This window comes from Gavia stellata, chromosome 6 (genome assembly GCF_030936135.1).
Source record: "Gavia stellata isolate bGavSte3 chromosome 6, bGavSte3.hap2, whole genome shotgun sequence".
In the NCBI taxonomy this organism is placed as follows: domain Eukaryota; kingdom Metazoa; phylum Chordata; class Aves; order Gaviiformes; family Gaviidae; genus Gavia; species Gavia stellata.
In genome coordinates, this window is record NC_082599.1 from 48,697,476 (window position 1) to 48,721,228 (window position 23,753).

Sequence of the window (23,753 nt, forward strand, 5' to 3'; positions counted from 1 at the left end):
ATTAAGGAAGTTACTTACTCTGTTTGGAAAAAAAGTGATTGTTTGAATTCTAAACAGCCTACCGTTTTTGTAGATTTTCTCAAAGTCTGCTTGCTCTTCAATTCTCTGTCCAACATGCAGAACACCTAGCCTCTAGAACAAAAAGCATATCGAGGCTCACTAGTAATTCACTTGAAAAATTAGGATTTGCTTTCAGAGAAAGTGTATTTATTAAACTAGAGTCTGGCCAATGAATTACTGTACTACTTACTTGAAATGCAAGTACGCAAGCTCTTATTGAAGTGTTAAAATTACATTTCTGTTCCAAACGGAAAGCTTCTCTCCTCTTCCAGCTTGTTAAACAAGAATAAAACATTTACCTGAAGCTGGGCTTGAAGAGATCGACGTGCTAACAAGCTCTGAATCACATTAGTCCGATCAAGGCAGTCCATGCAGTTACTGCGGAATATTCCCTCCTGCTGAGTCACAATTTTACCATCGGAATCAACTAGAAAATAACTAACACATAGAATCCACCTAAGTATTAATAGATAACAGTCCATATAAACCACACGTTTTCAGAAGTAAATATTCTAGCAAGCAAAACACAGTTGTCTTGAACATATGAGGAGTTCTTAGCCATGTTTTTGACCTTTGATGCCTCCCTGAATTCTTCCCCTCCTATGCTGAAAAACAGCATCAATATATGAACATTTAGTAATCGCAGGGCAGTATTCACTCTTAGCATTTAGACAGCCAACCAGCAATATTGAGTTATTTGCCACTGGGAAAAGCAGCTTCTGGTGCAAAACCAGTGACTTGCATTTTATTTTTTTCAGTTATTACAGGGTCCTAGCTCCACAGATATCAAGATCATTAGTAAAGCGTAACAGCAGAAGTAACCAGATCTATATACACCTGGTTCAATCCAGTCACCACTGCATAAAAAGTCATATAAACTGTCAGGCACACTTCTTCCAGAAAGGCATTCAAATCTTTAAGGCCACTACTGAAAATCCACTGCTTGTCACTTACTCTTCTCTTTGTGATGTGAAGATCTGGGGGAACCAGATGTTCCCTCTTGCAACTGCATATGCTAACTGTTACCTCAATCTTTTTAATCAACTAAACCAGGTGTTTCTAGTAATTGTAACAAAGAGATAATTTTAAATACTGAATTGCATGCAAGTATTCTGATAACTGAGCTGGCAAAACAAATATGCCAATCAAGTTATCAGTTGGATGTGTGAATGGGACAGAACTATACTTGTCCTGCCACGGCATTAAACTTCCAGTTACCTATACAGATCATATTCTGTAGATTAAGTTACTCCATTATGTAATTATGAACTCTGAATGTGGACTAGCACATGATCCACTGTTACTGTACAGCATTAAGATTATAAAGTCTTAGAGTCATGCAGTGCTAAAATCAAGAGCCTTAGAAGCATATGCATTTACTTTGATCAACCTTGTGTTAACAAGACCCATTTTTGTCATTTTTGGAGAACTAATTTTGTTAAACCAAGTTTTACATTGTTGTATGATTAAAGGAGACAATAACACCTGTGAAATCTTCATTTTCCCCTTTCTCCTCCCAAGCTTTGCCTAGAACTAGTATTATGACAATTAGTGTTGTTGAAGAGTAGACATTTCTGGTTAATAATTACAGAATCATAGAATGGTTTGGGTTGGAAGGGACCTTAAAGATCATCTAGTTCCAAACCCCCTACCCTGGGCAGGGACACCTTCCACTAGACCAGGTTGCTCAAAGCCCTGTGCAACCTGGCTTTGAACACTTCCAGGGTTGGGGCATCCACAACTTCTCCAGTCAACCTGTTCCAGTGCCTCACTGGAACCTTATATCTAATCTAAATCTACCCTCTTTCAGCTTAAAGCCATTACCCCTTGTCCTATCACTACATGCCCTTGTAAAATGTCCCTCTCCAGCTTTCTTGTAAGGCTCCCTTCAGGTACTGGAAGGCAGCTATAAGGTCTCCACAGAGCCTTCTCTTCCCCAGGCTGAACAACCCCAACTCTCGCAGCCTGTCTTCACAGGAAAGGTGCTCCAGCCCTCTGATCATTTTTGTGGCCTTCCTCTGGACTCGCTCCAACAGGAGCATATCTGTCTTATGTTGGGGGCCCCAGAGGTGGACACAGTACTCCAGGTGGGGTTTCATGAGAGTGGAGTAGAGGGGGAGAATCACCTCCCTCGACGCGCTGGCCGCACGTCTTTTGATGCAGCCCAGGATACAGCTGGCTTTCCAGGCTGCAAGTGCACATTGCCAGCTCATGTTGAGCTTCTCATCAACCAACATCCCCAACAGGATAGGAGATGCAGCACTTAAACTATAATTGCTCTAAAAAATTAAAAAAATCAACCAAACAAAAAAGCCACCAAACCCAACACCTCCCCCCACCCCCAAAACCCAGCAAGCCAGCTCTCCTTTCTGACAGGCCTTTCACAACTGGATTTAACCTGCAGAAAACAGAGTTGTTTACCTCCCTCAGGGTTGCAGAACTATTTTCTAAGAATATCAGAACTCAGACTTTTCTGTTCCTATTTAAGCAATAGTCACTCAAGATGAAACAAAACTAGGCAAGGTAGAGCCAACCTAATCTTGAGGAAGAGCCTTCATTTTTGTGTCTTGTTTTAGAGACACATGGCTTCCGCCCCCCCCTTTTTTTGCATTTCAAGGAAGTCTGGTTCTTTTAAGCGCCTCCAATGGCAGATGACATTAAACAAGTTATGTGATTCAGTATTCACTCTAAGAATAAAGGATCCTTGCTGCATAGGCAACCTACATGTTTATTTCTCCTTATTTGAAGTGCTCAAAGACAATTTATTCTTCAGCTCTTCAGGTGTTTTTCAGGCTTTTTTTAGTGGTGGGCAGAGAATATTCACTATCATCTGATTAATTTATAGTATTCCTACAGCCTTCATGAATGAAATCTCTTGCCTGGAATAAGACTCCTATTCTAGTCCACAGCTCACCTCATTTTTAGGATAGAATATACCACTGCCAGTTTTGTAATGTTTTAGCTGATCTGCTTTGTGCTTTAGGCACAAGACTTTAGGAACAGGAAGGAAGCAATCAGAAAAGCAGAACAAAGTAAACAGTTTCCTTAACAATCTACATGTCTACAAGTAGCAAAGACCAAGAAGTGCTTAAAACAACACAACTGTGGGACTAAACAAAAATCTAAGCTGATTTGGACATTCAGTCTACTTTTATATGACCAAACAAAGGGAGAATTTGTTTCCCTGTGGATTACTTATGTTAGCAAAGGCTAACAATCAGTTTGAGTGCCAAGGTTTGCTGCCACAATGTGTGTTAAACACTTAAAAAGAGAGCAGATGCCTGCGGAAGGAGCGTTAAGTATTTGACACTATGTAGCAGAACAGTTTACTGTCAACAACACATGGAGTTACTCTTGGATGAAAAAATATCACTTAAGGAGACTTTCTTAATAGCACATAAGAATGCATCTTTATAGAAGATTACAGGTTTGTTTTACTGTGCCTTAACTCAAGACAATAGAAACTATGAGAAAGTGGTCTCATTTTAACAGTACAGAAGTAGAAAGAACAGGGCCTTACCTAAATTCATCTTGCTGTTCTGCTAGTTGATCCATCAAAATCTGAAGTCGATCCCACCTCATCCGACTGCACTCTTTATGGAAGTCAAATGCTACATATCTGTTCAGAGAGAGAAGCATCTTTTCAGATTACGTATGTACTGCAGTGAAGGTCTCCAAAAACGCCACAGGGAATGGCTGATCTATAAAACAGGTAGTGACAGAGGATTTGGTTTTCTTTAGAGACAGCTTCCAGCAAATATCTGTGGATTTTGTCAGTGCTCTGTAATCTTCCTGAGGCTGCACCCCTTAGTGTGCATGGTGGCATCTTTACAACATGCCACTAGTCTGGGGAAGCACACATTCAGATCTGAGTTAATCATTCTATGTTCTGGCTAGTATTTTTCCTCCAGAAAGTACAGAAGGGATATGCATCTGATTTAATCTCTTTTTCCCCACCAGGATTATTTGACCCTCCTCTCTTCCAAGCAACTGCATTGGGAACTTCAGTTCACTTTGAGACACACAAGTGTTGAAATGCAACATTCTTTGCTGGCATGCAGCATAATTCCCTTGATAGCTCTCTAGAAACCTGAGACAGGTTCTGTTTAAACAGCTAACCTACTCTGTCACAAGAAAATTAAACAGCTACTGACTTGGAACAAAATTTTAACAGCTGATTTGTTTCTGGTGAGAAGTGCTCTAGATGAGTGGTGTTTGATTCAACATATATATACACGTTCGCTATGAATTACAGGGCATGACATTCCTCCCCTCAAGTATTCATAATCCAAAAGCTATTATTTGCTAAGTTTTCAAGACTATTTGCGTGAAGAAATATGGTATATATACACACACACACACACTGAAGACTCAAGTCTTAGTCTGGCAGGCAAACGCCATCAAAACCGATTAACAAAGAAAAAGGACTTTGGCAGCATTAAGAAAATGACAAAAACCACTTTTTAACATACAGAACAAGCAGCACCTCTAAAACACACCATGACAGAATTTTACATCTTGGTTTCCACCACGTGACTTTATAGCAAACATGCACAGAATTCCACAAGCTTTGTACGGCTAAGGTATCAATACCTAAGTGTAAGAGTGAGGAAAGAGCTCACCTTAGAAGTGGTCTTTAAGAAAAGAGAATTCCACACCCACACACTAATAACACAAACACACCCCTGAAGGTAGTAAAAGAAGCATACAGAAGTGAGAGAGACATCTATAACTACCCTGGTGAAGGCAGCAGCAGGGGATCACACAAGCAAAAAAAGCTTTGAAAAAATTCAAAGTATGTCAGGATTTAAGGGCATCTTGATTATACTCTCCAATTCCTTGGTTATGCTTAGATAGAAATTAATCCTTATTAAAATAGGATGCCTTTTTGCTTACAGGTAGGATTTTGTCCTTTGACATACCTGAGTGACAATACTACTGTACAGCAATTTTGAGGAAAAGATAGAGGTAAGTATCTGTGGGAGTTGGATGCTAGCCCGCCCTCCAGAAATTAGTGAAAGCGAGCACAGGCAGGCTGTAGAGTTGTGTACTGCACTCAAGATTCCCACAAAAAGATGGAATTTCTCTTGTGATTAAGGTGCATTCTCCACTCTCTTGGCCCACTGTTACAGTAAGGTCGAGACATTTAAATTACACATTCCCCTTACTGTTTTCTCCTTTATCTCAATACTGTTTTGCTCACACTCAGCACTCCCTAAGTTAGCAATGTAACCAAGCCCTTTTGCCAGAAGCTACTTCTACAGGACACGATTTCTTTTTCCTAAAACGCAAAAGATCTCCACAGTTCTCATAGCACACTATTACTTCAATACAGGCATTACCATTGTCTCTGAGTTCCCTTCTTTATTGTGTTTGTCTCCTCTCTTTGTCCCACATTCACAGCCTCACTTCTGCTTAGATTGTGAGGTCTGAGGTAGGGGCATTCGTCATATGCAAAGTTACTTCGTAAAAGTAAAACTCAAACAAATCAGACAGTTCGTAAAGGCCCCCAAAGAACTGATCACTTTGTGGGTCTCAGAGGCAATACTCAACTTTTAACACAGAATGTATCATTTAACTTCACATGTACCTGACCATTCCATTTGCCATGCTGTTTACCATTTTCGCAAATGTTTGCTCTAGAGGCTTCTCTGAACCTTTTTGGTTAACCTGGCAGAAAGAAAAAAAAAAGGTAGTATTACTCAAAAGCCTGCTTAAAATAACAACAGCTTTTTCCAGAAGAAAAAGTGAAAGCATACCAAGTTGACAATCATTTGCTTTCCATAGCTAATTATTTGTGAGTCAAAATGTCTTTGGAAGCCATCCATCTAGAAGAGAAAGGAAATGTGTTGACAGATGTGCACTACTATTAAGATCTGAGATTTACAAGAAATCTCTATAATCATCTTTCTGATGATACCGCATAGGTAGTTTTATAACTAAGAAAAGTGTTTGATGTTCTCTATTGTGCTAACACATTTCTACTTTCATCCCCCCAGTCCATTCAGCTCTCTGTATTAAACACACCACAGATAACAAGTATTATGCAGCTACTAAAAAACTGTTGCAAACAAGAACCAAAGAGAAACCACCCTCATTGATGTCTGGATTTTTTTCAGGCTCTGAACTCATCTTAAGGAGTACAAGGCTTCTTGCTACTACTTTTTAAACATAAAGCTCAATCCAATATTGCTGATTTTTATTCTTCTGATTACAGTTTGTTACCCTATCACATAAACATGAGCACAAAAATATATTAAAACCCCAAGACACAAAGAACACTCACATACATGATTTACTGACTTGCTGATCTGTGGCTTTGGTTTATACTTGAGGTTTGGTCTTTGAGACCAGAAAAAAGGAATTGATCCACGGGTCTGCAAAAGAATGGAAATAATTTTAAACAAAATTTATGAACTCACGTGACATTTAAAAATAAAGCAGACTGGTTTAGTTTGCTTATTTGTGCACATGCACATCTTTATATATCTTAAACCAGTGAGCAGTTCCTTACACTGACTTTACCTGAACAAACGATGCTTTGCTCCCCTTGTAATGCACAATTTGTTCCGTTTCAACAAAGTTAGCAGCATGCCCTTCTGAATCAATACCTATGTAGGAGAAAGACCTCATTAACCAGCTCAGACTGGCTGCAGAACAGCAACAGTTTATCAGCAAAAGGCTTCCTAATTCTTCCCTTTTAAGCACTCACAGAAAGCATGAAAATACCAGAGCTGTCTGAAGATGGTAAGTTAAACACACTTTTGGCAAAAGTTTAACATTATTTTTACTAAATTTAACTTGAAGCACAGTTCTTAACACATTTTGATCTTTATAGTCCTAGAAATTGAGTAGTTTAATACAAAATAAAATACAAGTGCTTTGACACTGAAATATTCACAGTTCAATAGCAATGGTACTGCAGAAACTGACCAATTTCTTCAAAAGCATGTAAGTTGGGACTAAAAACAGAAAAAGTAATTTAAATCCATTTCCTTGTTCACTTTTTAATTTGAAACAATTAGAGAACACCACTATTCAGGGCTCCCCTGCCAGCACCAATGATGCTCTTAGTTGAATTTACTGCTAGGCCAAAAGGACTATTACACACTTGCATTCAACTCCAATAAAAACAGTAAAGTGTTAAAAACCCCTACAATACTTTTGCAGTTATCTCTAGGAGAAGTAAAGAAGAGTCAGTTTTAATACCAGAACATGCTTCAGTTCATTATACAGGTTCCTAATATTTTCTTTGGAGCAAGGACCTCTTGAGACAAACTATTATAAGCATTTTTTGTTCGAGTCATTACACAGCAGTTACTCTTAAAGGTAAGTCACATGTGTAGATGGAATTCGCATTTTAAAATAAATCCATTTACTATTTTACCTCTTACATAGTAGCGTACACCAGCCCTGAAACAGCTTCTTCTGGAAACAAGCAGCCAGTCAAAACACTTGCCATTAATAGAACAAGAATGCATAGTGATAACTAATGAATAACACTAAGGAAAAAACCCCAAAATTTCATTAGGATATATTTATATATACCAAGAGGTAGGAAACATCATTAGCATATTTTGGTATATCAAGAGGTAGGAAACATCAAGAAACCAAGCAACCACATTCAAAGAAACTTGTAAACATTTCTCACACTAGTAACAGTTGAACATTAAACTTGAGACAGTAACTTAGTATTAGGATCAGTATGCACATCACAAAAGGACAGTGATGTTCACTGATGAATACACATTAAAACTGCTATAAATTTGAGAAAATGGGATTCTAAAGAAGATTAATGTTGTCTTATAGTCCTATGTATATCATTAAATGGACTGACTTCTGAAGTGCTATTCAGTGCTACATCCATCTCATCCATGATTTTATAAGCTATCTTAACAGTTTCTTGCCCCTATTGCTTTTAACAAAAAATACCACTCCAAAACTTTTCTAGGCTTTTAGAAGAGTGAGTATCTTGGGCTGCTATACCTTGCACCTGTAAGTACAACATACACCACATTTACAGATGCCAGAACTAGCAGTAAGGTAAGATTGGCTTTTAAATCCATGCAATGAAAAAGAATGAACGCATACTAAGTCTCCAGTGGGAACTTCTTACGCAAGAATGCTTTCCTGCTCAGGCTGGATACCCAACATGTCCCAAGTTATGGTGTATCTGCCTAATCAACAAACAGGGGCCATTGACAACTAGTTTCAGTTTTAGAGTCTTGTTCTGTGCTGCTTATAATTGCCCTATTTGGACTACAGTAAACTAACAAGTCTAACAAAGACCAGTATTCATCATGAATGACTTCTCCAGGTAGATTCACAGGCTTTCATCCTTTGCCCGTAAGAACTGAAACCTACAACTTTAAAGCAAGCAGAAGATCAAAATGGTCAATTTTTGCAAGCTGCAGTATTAGCATACTGCAGTCTTCTATTCTTTGAGGAATCTAGATACTTTGTCTTAAGGTCGGTAAAGTAAACAAGATGTATTTTCTTTTTTAAAATAGCACATTTTACAGTGATCCTGCCTTTATGATTCAAATAGGACACAAAGCAGCTGTGTCACACGTGAGCACCTAAGCTACATTAAAGAGCACACCGACTGCATACATGGAACATCTTGACTTGTGTGCATTTGTGCTAATACTGTTTGTCAAAAATTAAACAAATATAATACAAATTAGCACTACATAATCCAGAATGTTCTCACAATTCATAAATTAGACTGTGAAAAAGACCTATTCCTCTGCTTTCCTGGAAAATTACTGCCAGATCCTACACCCTTTATTCCAACACTTCCAACATAGCCAACAGTTTCCTGCAAAGAAAGGTTACCTCTAAAGTTAGCTGCTTAGCAATAGTCAGTCCATTTTCTGTCTGCAATATCTGTCCTAACTTAAAGGGCAACTTGCTATTGGCTACTTTCCACACACACAAAAAAGGAAAAGACATAATTTATTGTTCTTTAGAAGGTTTTTTTTCTTGAGCAGCCAGGGAAATATTAAACATAGATAAAACATAATGGCTTTAGATGATCAAAGTCCCGATTAGCCAAGTCAGTCCATTATTTCTCATCATTGCAAGACTTGAACCCCCGTCCAGATAGTTGAACAAAATATATTTAGGTTTATACGGGGGGAAAAATTTTAGTGAAATAACTGCTAGTGGCACTTAGGCACAGTTCTGCTTAGGGCTAGCACTTTCATCACTAAAAATCCAGTTTCTTTGAATTCCTGGATTCTCTAAGGTGTTTGGTTAGTATTAAATTGCAGCAAAACATACATTACTTATGTTAATTATTTATATAGTGAAAATAGGACAGAGGAAGGTGTTAATTGCAGTCTGCCAATCGCTAATTGCAATCCACCCAGACTCTTCCACCCAGGACCTGCAGGATAAGGATTAGGTTGTTCTGACACTTCCCTTTTGCTATCTTTCCTTGCCTCTCCACCCACTCCCACAACATTTTGCATTAAATGAAATCACAGGAAAGAAGGACTGGAAATCTGCCAGCTGCTAGCAGTCCTACCAGAACAACCGATCCAGTCTGGAAGCAGTTCCCTGCACATACCAGAGGGGCCTTTGCAATGGAGGAACTAAGGAGAACGCAGCATGAGTTGCTCTGTCCAGTCTTGCCAGTCCTTTTCATGCTGCTGGTTCAGGAGCACCTGGGACTTATTGTTGATCACACACTGCACGAGGAATGCTGCCTCCAGAAAGCATTAGGCTTACTTGCAGCATACACCCTTTCTCAAAAATAAACTCATGACTGCTTTGCTAAGAAGTCTGTTACCCAAAGCACTGGTGCAGGCAGAGCAGCTCACGAGGAGGAACGTTCCAGGAGCCTTCAGCAGAACTCCTTATCCTTTTATTCATCAACAGGAACATCCATAGGGACTCCTTCAAGTCAAAACTGTTCTCCCTTACTTTAAATCTAAGTAAATGCTAAGTGAAGGTATCTTTATAGCAAGATAAAAAGTATTAAGGCTGACGTGAGAGCATTTGCCATATTCATCTTCGCCTTCAATCCCACTGACAGACAGTTATGCAAATCATGCCTGTAAAATTAAATACATTAAGCCTTAAAAGCGGAATATTCGAGTGAGTTAACATTGAGTGGGCTATCAAACAATATGTAATGCTCATATCTGAGCAACCTACAACTTAATTCTGACATTGTGTTCTATGTTATAGTTGCCAACATAGCTAATAGAGCAAAATGGTTGCAGATGTGGCTGCTGTTAGACTACCATCTTCAGCACTGAGCTTTACAACATAAAAGGATACATCCGTGCATCACAGGCGTAGCAAACCTATGGATCTGAAACACACACACACGCACAATACATGTTAAAAATATTAACTTTTTGGCTGCTAGTGTTTGAGTGACTATGTCTAGGTGGTTTTTTTTGATAGTTTTATATACTTTATATCCTTTACTTTTTATTTAAGGTGCAGTAATTCTTTCTGAGAAAAAAGTTCAAAGAAAACAGCAACATATGTAACCCTTATTAGCAGTAGGGAAAAAGTGAAAGTCTAATCCTAATTATTGACCTTGACAAAAAACCAAACTGCTTTGTCCTCCTATACATGGCATTTACTCTTCTACAAACACGCCAGATACAAAGCAGTACACACTGAAAACCTTTTGATATGGTATTTGCTGTACCTCCACAGTAGGACGTAAGCAGCAATAGCAGTAAACACAGGGCTTCAGTAAGGAATACCTTTATGCGATTAGTACTTGAAATGCTTGTTCCACGGTTTTTCCCATCCTGCCACTCCTGAATAACTTGGTCTTTCAGAAAAAACTAAAATTAAAGTTTTCCAATACTAGAAGTCAGAAATAGCACACCTCATTACCTAAACCTGTTACTACAGCAAGCCACTTGTAGTCAATATTAGGTCATGCTTCCCCTCACATATCAGTTATCTCCCTTTTCAACTTGTGTGTTTTGCCTCCTACGTCTGTTTTCACCAACCAGCAACGCTTGGCTTTCTTTGCTGTTCCCACCACAGCTCCTCTCTCATTTCCCAGGCTTTGTTTGCTTAGCACTATCCAAACCATGTACTCAGTCATATGCCTCCAGAATATGCACAACAGCCCTTTGCTAATTCATATCTTCACATTCCAGAAGCACTGCACAATCCAGCCTTTTGGAACAGTGTTGTCTAATGTAAGAGCACATCTCCACAGGTTACAGAGATGGAAATAGAAGCACTGCATCATTCACTTCAATAAATAAGAAGTACTGATAGAGAGAAAAGGCTGCTGTAGTGCAGACAATTGGAGAAGTTTAACACACATCTGAAGTCTCTAATAGGAAGGAGCTTAGATCAGTCTGGCCATTGAGGTACTACAGTTGCGGCTCATGGTCATGCACTTGTATTTGCTGGACTGAGTGAATTCAAAGATTACACTTGCTAGTCTTCATTTGAAATAAACTTAAAGAATCTAAACTGTCAGTCTTAATTATCAGCTTTATGACCTATTCGCTAGACAAATGGAGATCAGACTGCATTCATGGAGAAAGATGCTAGCCAGTCTTAAAAACGTGATGAGCTGAACCTTGCCTATACCTAAAGATAAGTAAGTAGCTAAACTTCAAAAAAGCTTGAGAAGCGTATGCTGTGCGGTGTAGCTTCCCCATTCATTCATATAAGCACAGTATCTTCAAATGCAGACACTTCCAAAGAGTCAGCTTTACTAGATGTACCACTGAGGACACTGACAATGTCAGAAGTTTGAAAGCGGAAGACTGCCACTGTGCTAAATTACAAGATGAATAGCCATGTTATACTCGATTCTGGCTGTCTGAAATAAGAGACAGAGTTAAAGGAAACTGTTGTATAATTACAGTAAAAGTATATTCGTCCTCTATTAGTACAGTCACTACAAAGTGTTTACCTCTGGTTGAGCAGCAAATTCTCTAAGAAGATGTCCATTCCATACAAACCGTGGATCTGCCTGCAGCAAGAAAAAAGGCAACACGCTTTTAGAGACTGTCAGTTTTGTTTAATTCAACATAAAGGAATATCGTAGTATCCATGCATTACACAAGTTTAGGTGAACAGATGTACATGGAGACAGAACGTCCCTGTCTCATCGGTACTATTCATAACCTCTACTAGAAATCTAAATAAAATAAAAAGTTAAAGAAAAACAGTTCTCTTCAATCTCTAAGGGTGTTGCTTGACAGTTCAGGCATGCTGAACCACTAATAACTGAGCTGCAGTATTGGAAGAACATTTCGGCCTTCGCCCTAAGTAAACAGGGCTTGAAGAGATTATCCAAATTTTTAAGAACAGTAGCAAGGTAACACTCCTAAAATGGGGAGAAGGTAAAACTGCAAGGAATCCTGTATGCAATAATTGACAATTCTGAGAACTGAATGTTAAACAATACTTGTAGCTTAAAAGACAAAAGTATTTATATTCCACTGCATAAATGATCCTCTTCAACTTTTGCATATTTCCTATTCTTAATTCACCTCAAAAGTGTCTTGAGCAGGTTGCTGAGCACATTCTAGAAAGCTACCAGATTAGTCACAAAAGTGACATTTGCTGCAGAATGTAGTGCAGGCTTCAGGGAAGTGGCATAAATCCCAACTTTAAGATGGGGCAGGCAGACAATACATCACTGAGGATAAGGGTCAGTTCAAGCTCAGTGTTGGAACAGTCCTTTGTCTAATAGAAAAGAACAAATACAACTATGTGCCAGAAACTGATCGAATCCTACTTGCAGTATTTTGAACTAGTGAAAGAACATGACATGATGCTTTGGTGCCCCTATACTGAGGCTGTTTCCTTCTATCAGTACTGTTTAAAAAAAACCAAACCAGCAACAAACAACTATCAAACCAAAATACCCACACACCAAACACAGGCCAGGTTTCTCTTGTAGAGGTGAACTGGAGATGCCCAAAATTGCCACCATCCTTTTGTTAAACCATTATACTGCAACCACACAAGTGTGAAATTACATTAAAAGTGTTTTAACCTCCTAACATCTGAATTTACTTGAACCTGACACCTTTTTACTGTACTTTGCCTTTCAAACAACCTTCTGAAGTGCCACAATTTTAAGGCAAACCAATCCTTTCACGTCAGCAACTGCTCTCCCTAACAAGAGTACTGCCAGAGCAGCGTTTGATAATGCAAAATAGTCCCCAACTATAAACTGATTTTTAAATTGTGGTTTTTTGGTCTTTAAATCTTGGAAAAAAGTGCACTGCTTCCCCAGCATAGACAGTTGCAGTAACTAGAGACAACATCTCATGACTCTACTGCCGCCTCTTCAGCAAAGGAAGAAAAAGTGGTATTGACTTTCAAGGTTTCAGTATTTCAGTGCCTAGGCAGTTTAGACCTTGTTTACACTGCAGTGTAGTAAGTTACCAGACTAAGGATTCTGGAAGCACAAGAGAGTTTTAAGCTCAAATTGCATTTAGCTGTGTGATTCTGCTGTCTTTAAGACAAAAGCAGCATATTAAATTCATGCTTCAAATATAAGGAATAGGCATAGTTTAGACAGAATGCAAGATCCTAGGGCCAGGAGCCATAAAACGCACAGCTCTGTTCCACATTATTCTGGAAGAGACTTCAAAGTCAAGTGCCATTTATTCCACTTTGGGTTTTCCCCCCACCTGCGATTCCAGGTCAGAGGAATGACTTGTTTTCTCTCATTTTTCTGCTTAGTTCCTTTTTGTTGCAATTAGAAGTGTTCAATATTGAAGTCAGAGGCAAACTTTCATTTGTTTTCGATTTTTTAAATCCATTTAAAGCAGACTTCAGAAAGCACTTCTGACTGCCTAACCTAGAAGTCTGACATCACATCTGAACAGATTTCTAGAACTTCATCTTGCTAACAAGCTATAAGACTTAAGGAAGGGTGGACTAGTATGCTCAGCCGCAACCCCTAACAGTTTCAATAAAACACCACAAGGCTGAACAAACTTGTGTACTGAAGCATTACAGACCAGCAATTTCCACCCTTATTCTAAGCACCCTGCAAAGCAATCTTGAACTGTAACTTGACTCAATGTACCTTGCACACTGGCTTGGTTGCTTCTTTTTCCTCTCACTGTCAGCTTCTTATTCCAGAGAACTGCCCCAGTACAACTCAACTGACAAGATCAGAGATAGTCTAATTACACAGTTTAGCAACATAGGGCTATTCTTTGCTATTTCTATTATAAGGATTTGCATCTAAGCAACATGTAAATCTGTTTCACTAGTTTAAATTAATGATTAAAACAGAAAAGCCATTTTCAGTTTAACAGAGGACCATAAATGCTTTAACACTATCTGCTACCATTCAGCATATTAATTAATTGTAAAAAAGTTTTCATCTGAAGTGTAATGGGACCACTGATTTCAGCATCATCATCCTAAGCTTTACATAAAGTTTCCTTTAGTTTTTGATAGTTAGTTTTGACATCATTTAAACACCAGCTGCATAAACTAAGCTTAAGCCATGCAGAACTGATTGGCAATGTCTGAGACAGAGACTAAGCAAAATTAAATCCTTACCCTCTCTAGGAGGCTCATTTCCTGGAACTCTGGGCTCGTGTTGGCTAACCGTTGCAGAGTGTGTGTTAGGTCGTACGTTGTTGAGAAGTAAAATCCATCCACGCTCAAGACATGACTAAGCATTGATAAAAATACTTTATTGTCCTGCAACTGTTGAGAAAAAAGGACAGAAGAGCTCTCATTTATTACCATCGAAACATCTTATTCTTAAGCTACCACTACCTTTTGAAGTGATGAGGTGAACTTTACTAGTGCTCTAGCAACATGTAACATCATCCAGATATTACCATACAAGGAAACCATAAGATTGCAATTTTGATACCAGTTCATTGATAACTTACAGCTAGCACACTGCAACCAAATTCTGCAAGAACAGTGGAGAGCAGAAAACAGCATTCCTGTGAGGTAAATAGCTACTAGTATTAAACTAGTATTAGCGACTTCCAAGCAAAAAGGAAGCCATGAGTTTCTCTGAAAACCATTCAGTCAAAACAGCAAGACAAGATGGCAATGTAAAAGAAAGTAAATAACTTACTGTCAAGATTACCCCAATAACTAATCTGTGTTCTGGTTCAAGTTTTGATTAACCTCATTCCTTTCCTGAAAGAGCATCAGATTCCCTTTCAGCTCCATTGGTTAGACACCCTTATCTACTCTTTATCAAGTCACAACATATCTGTTTTAACCAATCTTCATCCTTACCCTCCCTCTCAAAAAAAAAGAAAAATCAATTCTTCCCTGCTGGGTAATTATGTAATTGAACAATTCCATAAATTAAGCAAGACAGATAATTAAATGACAGCAAGGCAGCTTATTGTAGGGGCTATCAGAATAGTAAAGCTGTGAGAAAGGTGTAACAGGAAGAGCATTGTGATTTTTCAGGGAGCCTGCTTTGCAACAGGCTGCATTTGTGCAATCTATTACAAAGCAGCACTAAAACACCTCCGCAGCACGCCAGGCAAGCAAAGCCTTCATGAAGGTGCTCAGAGGAGAAAAGATATACAGGATTTAGGAACAAGAACAGAGGTGCAGCAAGACAGTCCACCTCATCCTCCCATACTGTACCACCTTGAAAGGGGGAAAAATGCGCAATATGCAGATCAAACTCTGGGGATGACATTTTAAGTTGCACCATGTGAGTTTGTTATCTTGAATGACATATTTGGGTATAGATGTGTATAAATTATTACATTAATTACAGTAGCCTGAACAAATCAAAGAAAAAAGTATAGTTCAAAGAGCTTCTTAAAAAAATTTTCATCGTTTCATTAGGTCCTGAGGTAATGGACATTAACAAAAGATAACATTCCCTCATACTCTCCTAAATCAATCCACCTACCTGAATATCAGTTAAGTGCAGCATGGTCTTTTTGTAGGATAGGATGTCAAAGTCTGTTGCTTTCCAGATTGCATGACTGAAAATCTCACCTACTTTTTTCTTTTTTGTTATTACAATAAGATAGGTGCCTAGAAATCAGAAAGAGCAGAGTTTAAAAAAAATAGATGCACATATTAAGAAAAGCAGCCTATAACCATACCGGAAAACTGAACCCAATAGGAAAGAGTGAGGTTTCTTCAAGTTACACATAGGACTATGTTCTTAACAGTAAGGGGCTGGAACAGCTAAGCAACCCACTTTTCTATGCTCACAGATCTTTAGCTCCTCATTAAGTTAAAGGAATTTAAAAAAATGGACAAGATAAGAAAGTGTCAGCTACTTTTACTTCAGACCAGAGACAGTCTGAAAGTCTTTAGGCTTGCAAATGCAGAAAGAGGCCAATGGTCTTGAATGTGGTTTGGAAAGCACAGAGCAAGTCAGAAATACACGAAAGGAAGTATGCTTCAGAATCCAAAAAGCCTATTCATCTTATCCTGAAAAAAAATTTATCCTAATAGGTTCAAAATGGAGCAAAGAGAAGGGTGTTTCTTTTAATAATTTAAGACGGGAAGTTTGCTGTTTTCCTGGTTGCATAAGTAACAAAGCTAAAAATCTAATCATGACAGTTCACTCAAAGCAGTTAATTTACACTTGTTGGTAAACACAACATAGCCTTAATTCCAAGCCTATTGTATTTCAGTGTCATCTTATTTTTTAAGAAAAAGGTTACTTTATTAAATCAGATATTGATGGATAAAAATGTCTCATCATCTACATCTTGTAACCATTAAATGCTTACTTACAACTTCAGTAGAGCAAAACAGTGAGCAGACCATGCAGAAGTACAGAACCACAAATCTAGTACGTTTTTGCAGCAAAACATTCAAAGAAGTATAAGTGCCAAAGCAGAAACAGTTCACATTATGTGCACTAAGTTTACCCATTATTTGTCCTTCTACTATACCTAGATATACACCAAGTTTTATGGACAGGTGAATTATTATATCAGGTATCTAGTCTATATAGTTAGTCAAAGAACAGGTACCACCCCCACTTTTTTTACCTCTGAAGCTCTAGTGTTATACCTTTTATTTGGGTGGAATATTCAAGCACTTCAGAATGCTCTAGCATGTTTGCATCTCAAGTTATAAGTATTGCTTTTGGTTGGTATGTCAGAAGCATCCAGATGCCTTATTAAAAGAGCACATTACATCCACAACTATGCTACAAAGATGCTGCACAAATAGATACATTTAATCTAACATGAATTTTCAATATTGTCTTTTCCTATTTGGGTATGCAACCTTCTGTTTAGATTTCAGAGCTTCAGATATATACTTCAGCAATTTTTTTCCCCCCTAATACTGTTAAAGGTGAAGAATATTTATGCTTCTTAAAGATGCTGCATTGGCTAAATATGGAACCAGTTTTACAGTTAATAGTGAACTGCCTAAAAACACTGAACTGCCTAACAACACTTAATAAACATTTACTTTAACTGATACCATCTTTAGTGTGACAGCTGTATACTAACAATCAGTGCAAAGCTTGGGGGGGGGTGGTAGGGTGGGGAGAAAAAAAACAGGCTATTAAAAGAAGTTACATACTTCTGTATTTTATATAATATTCAGTCAGATGAATGAAAGTCATTACCAATCCCATAAGTTAGGAAAATTCCCCTTTGGGGCAGTTCAGTTTTACAACAGTCAGGGCTTGTCAAGTACCTAAGACATAGGTGTCCATTACATTGCTCTTACTCTGCAAGATCCACAGCTCTTTAGAATATGAGCATATAAAGTTCAGTAGTTTAAGATCCTGTCAGAAGTTACTGCATTTAACACAATGATACTTTGTTTCAGTTGAGAATACTGCAGTAAGTGAACTTAATCCTTCCTACATACAGAGGCATTCAGTATGCATGATCCTTACTACATCATTTTTCAGACTACATTAGTCTCAAACTCTACTAAAGTCTACCCACGAAAGATCTTTTGAATAGAAACACTTACTTTCCTGGAAGCTTAGACGTTACGCATCAGGTTTATTTGTGGCTGTAACTGTTTAGATCTGAATACCGGTGAGATACTTAAAAAAAGCAGACAGCTTATTCTTACCTTATCCTACAACTCCCTAAAATTCAGAATTGTTCCAGTCTGTCCTTTTTCTTTTAATGTTGAATTTTCTTTGTATTCGTAGGATATTTGGAACACAATCATTACATGAACAGCTGCATCTACTAGTCTATCACCCTGTCACTCTCAGTTATTTGTGTATCAAGGTTATTGATTTTAAGTGAAACTTCATGACCCAATATTTGACTGTTGCATCAAATCCTGTAGCTAAGATTAAAACAGTTATGAACAGTAAGTAGATGAAGTTCTTTGCATGCATTTGAAAGGCATTCCTTAAAACTCAACAAGCTGCCAGTTAACACAACCTTTAGAGCAGCTACAGGTTTAAGAGGTATATGAATGTTCATGATAAACTATATTTGGATACCTCCAACCTCTAGCAGCCACAAGGAAAGCCCATCATACTGATGAAAGTGTAACCTCAGATACTTCCAAATACTATTTTTGTCTTTAAAGGTTCTGTAGCAATACATTTTGCTTAAGTATTTTTAAAGAGCACAGTTCTGTTATCCTTACCTGCCACCAATCGGATTGTTCCCAAAATACCATATATAGGCCTTGTAACAGCTGAAGGGGGAACATCTTTCTTAACTGAAAAGCAGAAGAAAAATATCAGTATTTCAGACTGCTTCTTTCATGACTGTATATTGGAAAACTATTAAACTAGGTTTGTCAAAGCTTCTTGGTCAAATCTCAAGTGTTGCTAGAGTCCTAAGTATCAGAAGCAATGCATCAGAATTTCAAAGCCTGCTGTGGTGCAGGAGGGAAGGATGTGGAAGTATTCTAACCCAATTTCTCATGTTGTTTAGTCAAAAATAGTCATTCAATTGAATAAATTCAAGCTCATTTACATGATAGTATAGCAAGTAGACTCCTCAATAATGTATTGTCCTGCCAGCTTCCAAAAATTTTGTTTTGAAGCCATCAAGGACAAACAAACCATAAATGCTTGTGCCTCACACTTTTGACTTCTGAGCCTCAGCCTATTTCCATTTCAGAATACCTAGTTTACTTTTTGGTCTATCTCTGCAAAACTACCAGCAAGAGCATAGATGTGGCAAGGGATACAGTATTCCAAACAACATACCAAGAGATCCAAAAGCTATCCAAATACCAATTAGAAGTCCTAGCATATTAAACTTTCATCTATCCACATTTCTAGAATAGCAGAAGGGATATTAGAGAAGTTTAAAAAACCTCCAAAAGACTCAGAGCAGAGTTAAGCACTTTCCCTGAGCTTAGAGAACAGAGAAAGATAGCACTTGATGTTTCCTTTGCTTTAACCATCTTGCAGGTTCATCTGATAAAACACCAGTAATGACAACGGATGAAGACTAATAGAAGACTTGGGACAGGTACCTTTACACTTTTGAGGGGACAACTTTGAAGGAAAAATTGAAATATATACTACAACACCAAAATTATCAGTGGGATGGGCACACTGCTCTTACGTGAGGTATATAAGAGACCTAATAAAAGGAAGAGAATGACTGCTTTTATATTAATATTACTGTAGCATTTCTGTCTGCTTAGAGATTAGTAATACTGAGGTAAAAACTCCTGAAATACCAAAAGGGAAGTCACCCATTGCCTTCATTTTATGTTGTCATTTAATGCAAGTTCTGTGATTGTTTTTATGCATTAGTTTCACATTCTTAAAAAATTAAACTAAAATTTTGAAGACCTTAGCATCATTATGCTTAAGACTACTTGCACTGACATTTGAATCCAGATTTGCAACAGAACTAAATTTACAGTGAGGGTTTTTTTACTGTTCTTGTTTCTAAAGGCTTTATGAAAATTCAGGTTTCAGTATTAAATAAAAGACAGCACTGAGACAATTCAGCAAAAGCTGCAGAAGCCCTGTGTTCAACCCTTCCTATATTTAATCTTGGACTGGTAGCACCAATCCCAGCCAGCCTGGATGAGTCAGTTTTTTTTACTGTTGTGATGCACAGTCTTACCAAAAACAGGCAAGCACTATCACCCTGGTTACCCACAGCATCAATCCCACAGCAAGAAGGCATTTCAAACAAAGTTCTTTGCAGGACAGAATACAAAGCACTATTTCAAAACAGTAACTAAAGATAGAAACAATTCTCCCAGTATCAATTTAAGGTTCTGAAGATCATCTGGGAATGCCTAGAGCAAGATAATAGACAAAAGAGAATTGAGAAATTGACAAAATTGACAAAAGGATATTGAGAAATACTGGTGAGGAGAATACCTGTAAGAGTGACTTCCGTGGAGACTCTATCAATAGCAAGAACATCATCTGCTCCATCATCACAAGCTTCCACATAGAATTTCTCTGGTGTTATATGCCTTTAACAGAATGGATAGGAAAAAATAATTTGTTTAGCAACTCGTACTTTGGGTTTGTTTATTTATATTTAAGCTCTTCACCAGGTGAAGATAGAGCAATCTTAAACCTTATTTCAGCTGCAGAACCAAAATTCTCACTGGATTACTTCCCAACAGCCACCAGTGTTGACAGTGCGTAAAAAGCAAATCAAACTCATCAGTTACTGCAAAATACATGGCTTGTTTAATAATCTTAATTCTTATTTAATACTGAAAGTTAAAGACACGAAAGTCAATTTGTCTATATAGTGGTCCACTACATAATTCATGTAAGCTTGGTCTAAGTCTGATAAGCTAAAACCAAACTTCAAAATAAAAGGTTTTTTTAATGAAACACTTTCTAATATGTCAGAAACTAAAAGCACCACATCCCTGATGCAAGTCCAGTAAACACAAAAATAATGTCTAAATTGATAAAAACACCTGTTTCCATTAGACTGTTCCAAGTATTGTAAGAATTCACTAGAAACAACACAGGAAAAAAACAGAAGAGTTAAAGTCACACACTAGTTTATTGAAGCAGGTGTCTCAACATTACCATTCCCCAGATTTGTTGTGTGACACACATGGTGTAACCTGTATCCTCACCATCAGACAAATTACACAAATCACACACTTACATCCTGTTCAGACTTCATACCTATCTTTCTTTTAGAAAAACTGTATGCAGTACAATACTAGCCATAAAATCTAACAGTTTTCAGAAACATTCCTTAAAAATACACCTGTTGAGATACTTGCAAAAAGCCAGACATGCTATACTGTGCAATAATACAAGAGTTATGCAGAAATGACTTGGAGCTGTACATAGGAAATGCTAAACAAACAACCCCAAACACTCTTGAACTAGTGTTCTCAACTCTCACAATGATTTTTCTTAGTTTAAGGCTTGACAAGACTAGGGGTCAGAGTTTTAAACATCATGTTCTGGAAACTTATTCTACAGGATAAATATTTTTAGGCTCCTTCTCCCTAAATAGATCTTGCATTTCTTCACATCTTCTGTATTTTTTTTTTTAATCCTTCAGAAAGCTGAATTAGAATCCTAATTTAGATCAGAAGAACTCTTTGAAGGAGGTCTAGAAGACCTCTTAACATGTCTAACACCCCACCTTCCACCCACTAAAAGCAGGGCCAACTTCAAAGTTTATCCAACTTCAAAGTTAAATGCTATTTCTTAGGATGTGTTTTGACTCTCCCCAAGGACAGTGATTCTACAGTCTTTTAGGGAATTAGAGGAAAGCCAGAGGAGATCAAATGCATAACTGAACTGAAAAAAAAAAAAAACAACAAAACACAACAACAGCCTGTAAAACAATCAGTAGTTAATTGTTCATCAGGTAATTTAACTTCTTTAAAGGAAAATTAGTCTATGGGTCCTAAAATGGGAAACACATCAACAGTATTCCCCTTGTAAATCAGCCTTCTTAATCTTTCATGTAGATATATCACAGAATCATTTAGGTTGGAAAAGACCTGTAAGATCATCAAGTCCAACCATCAACTAACACCACCATGCCCATTAAACCATGTCCCACAATGCCTCATCCACACGTTCCTTGAACACCTCCAGCGATGGTGACTCTACCACTTCCCTGGGCAGCTTATTCCAGTGTCTCACCACTCTCTCAGTATAGAAATTTTTCCTAATATCCAGCCTGAACCTCCCCTGGTGCAACTTGAGGCCGTTTCCTCTTGTCTTATCACTTGTCACTTGGGAGAAGAGACCAACACCCACCTCTCTAGTACCTCCTTTCAGGTAGTTGTAGAGAGTGATAAAGTCTCCCCTCAGCCTCCCCTTCTCCAGACTGAACAACCCCAGTTCCCTCAGCCACTCCTCATCAGACTTGTGCTCCAGACCCCTCACCAGCTTCGTTGCCCTTCTCTGGACACGCTCCAGCACCTCAATGTCCTTCTTGTAGTGAGGGGCCCAAAACTGAACACAGGATTCGAGGTGCGGCCTCACCAGCGCCGAGTACAGGGGCACGATCACCTCCCTACTCCTGCTGGCCACACTATTTCTGATACAGGCCAGGATGCCATTGGCCTTCTTGGCCACCTGGGCACACTGCTGGCTCATATTCAGCTGCCTGTCAATCAACACCCCCAGGTCCTTTTCTGCAGGGCAGCTTTCCAGCCACTCGTCCCCAAGCCTGTAGTGTTGCATGGGGTTGTTGTGGCCAAAGTGCAGGACCCGGCACTTGGCCTTGTTGAACCTCATACAATTGGCCTCAGCCCATCCAGCCAGCCTGTCCAAATATGAAATGCTTTCTCTTTGAAACTAAAAATATCAGAGTAAGAAATACAAATATGCAGTTCGTTGAACACTGAAGCCTTAAATACCCCTACTTTGCTTTCATTGCTTCTGTTTTTGATGAAGTGCACATGTGCACCCCTAGCTCTTTAAGGGGGTTTCATAGCAATAATAGGAGCTGTTTTTACAGTGAAGAGCAAACAAGCTTACACAGATAGAATGGGCAAGACAATCACAGAATCACTAAGGTTGGAGAAGACCTGTAAGATCATTGTCCTTAAGACAAGCTTAAGGACATTTATAAGCCCTCAATTTGTTAAAGAATTTTAAAAGAAATCAGGATATACTATTTAAGGTGCAGTCAGAAACCTCTTGCTAGTTGGCAGGAGACAGTAGTAGACATTTTTTCTGCAAGGGAAAGCTGCAGCTACTTAACTTCTATTGGTTTAATTGAACAGTCAGCTTTTTTGGGGAGGTCAGCTACACACTAAAAAAACTGGGGAAAAAAACTTACTCATCTGACTATCTTAAGCAAAATAAGTTGGAAAAAATCTTTTAACATCACAGGTTGTAAAATAGCGTCCAAACAAAGTAGTGAGAATGACATACTCTGTATAAAGAGCATAGCAGACAAGACACCTACACTGACCACACAGAACACAACTGTGCACTTCCATCCATGATCATATTTTTAAAAGCCTCTTTTCATTATAAAGTGCAACATGGGCATGGCTGTACTATAGTCTCAGCACTGAGACTCACTTGCTTATTAGTTAAAGCCTGTTTTCAAACAACTGAGAAAAAGCTTACAGAACACCTGTCATATAAACAAATTTTCTATTTATTTACTACACTCAAGAATGATAGTTTCTCCCTGAAGAACATGAAGTCTTTCACCCTCATCATCCACGAGTTATGAAAAATGAGAAAATTAAGACTGTCAGTGCAAATTACGCCTGGCCTCTCAATACGTGTCATATGCCCTGCTTTGCTAGACCAGCCCCCGGCATTTCTCTTTCTCAAATCCTAGCCC

The 23,753-nt window shown here is 38.3% G+C and overlaps 1 protein-coding gene across 1 annotated transcript in view; it reads right to left on the minus strand.

Moving 5' to 3' along the window:
• SACM1L (SAC1 like phosphatidylinositide phosphatase) overlaps nucleotides 1-23,753 on the minus strand; it is a 33,675-nt gene that overhangs the window by 3,474 nt on the left and 6,448 nt on the right. Inside the window, exons 2-15 of the mRNA XM_059818267.1 lie at nucleotides 20,330-20,427; nucleotides 18,619-18,693; nucleotides 15,932-16,059; nucleotides 14,593-14,742; nucleotides 11,972-12,031; nucleotides 10,351-10,384; nucleotides 7,448-7,549; nucleotides 6,586-6,671; nucleotides 6,351-6,437; nucleotides 5,820-5,888; nucleotides 5,651-5,730; nucleotides 3,581-3,679; nucleotides 360-498; nucleotides 63-132 (exon numbers count right to left, since the gene is read on the minus strand). Coding sequence (XP_059674250.1) covers nucleotides 63-132; nucleotides 360-498; nucleotides 3,581-3,679; nucleotides 5,651-5,730; nucleotides 5,820-5,888; nucleotides 6,351-6,437; nucleotides 6,586-6,671; nucleotides 7,448-7,549; nucleotides 10,351-10,384; nucleotides 11,972-12,031; nucleotides 14,593-14,742; nucleotides 15,932-16,059; nucleotides 18,619-18,693; nucleotides 20,330-20,427 — 1,277 coding nt within the window. The remainder of the gene's footprint in view (nucleotides 1-62; nucleotides 133-359; nucleotides 499-3,580; nucleotides 3,680-5,650; nucleotides 5,731-5,819; nucleotides 5,889-6,350; nucleotides 6,438-6,585; nucleotides 6,672-7,447; nucleotides 7,550-10,350; nucleotides 10,385-11,971; nucleotides 12,032-14,592; nucleotides 14,743-15,931; nucleotides 16,060-18,618; nucleotides 18,694-20,329; nucleotides 20,428-23,753) is intronic.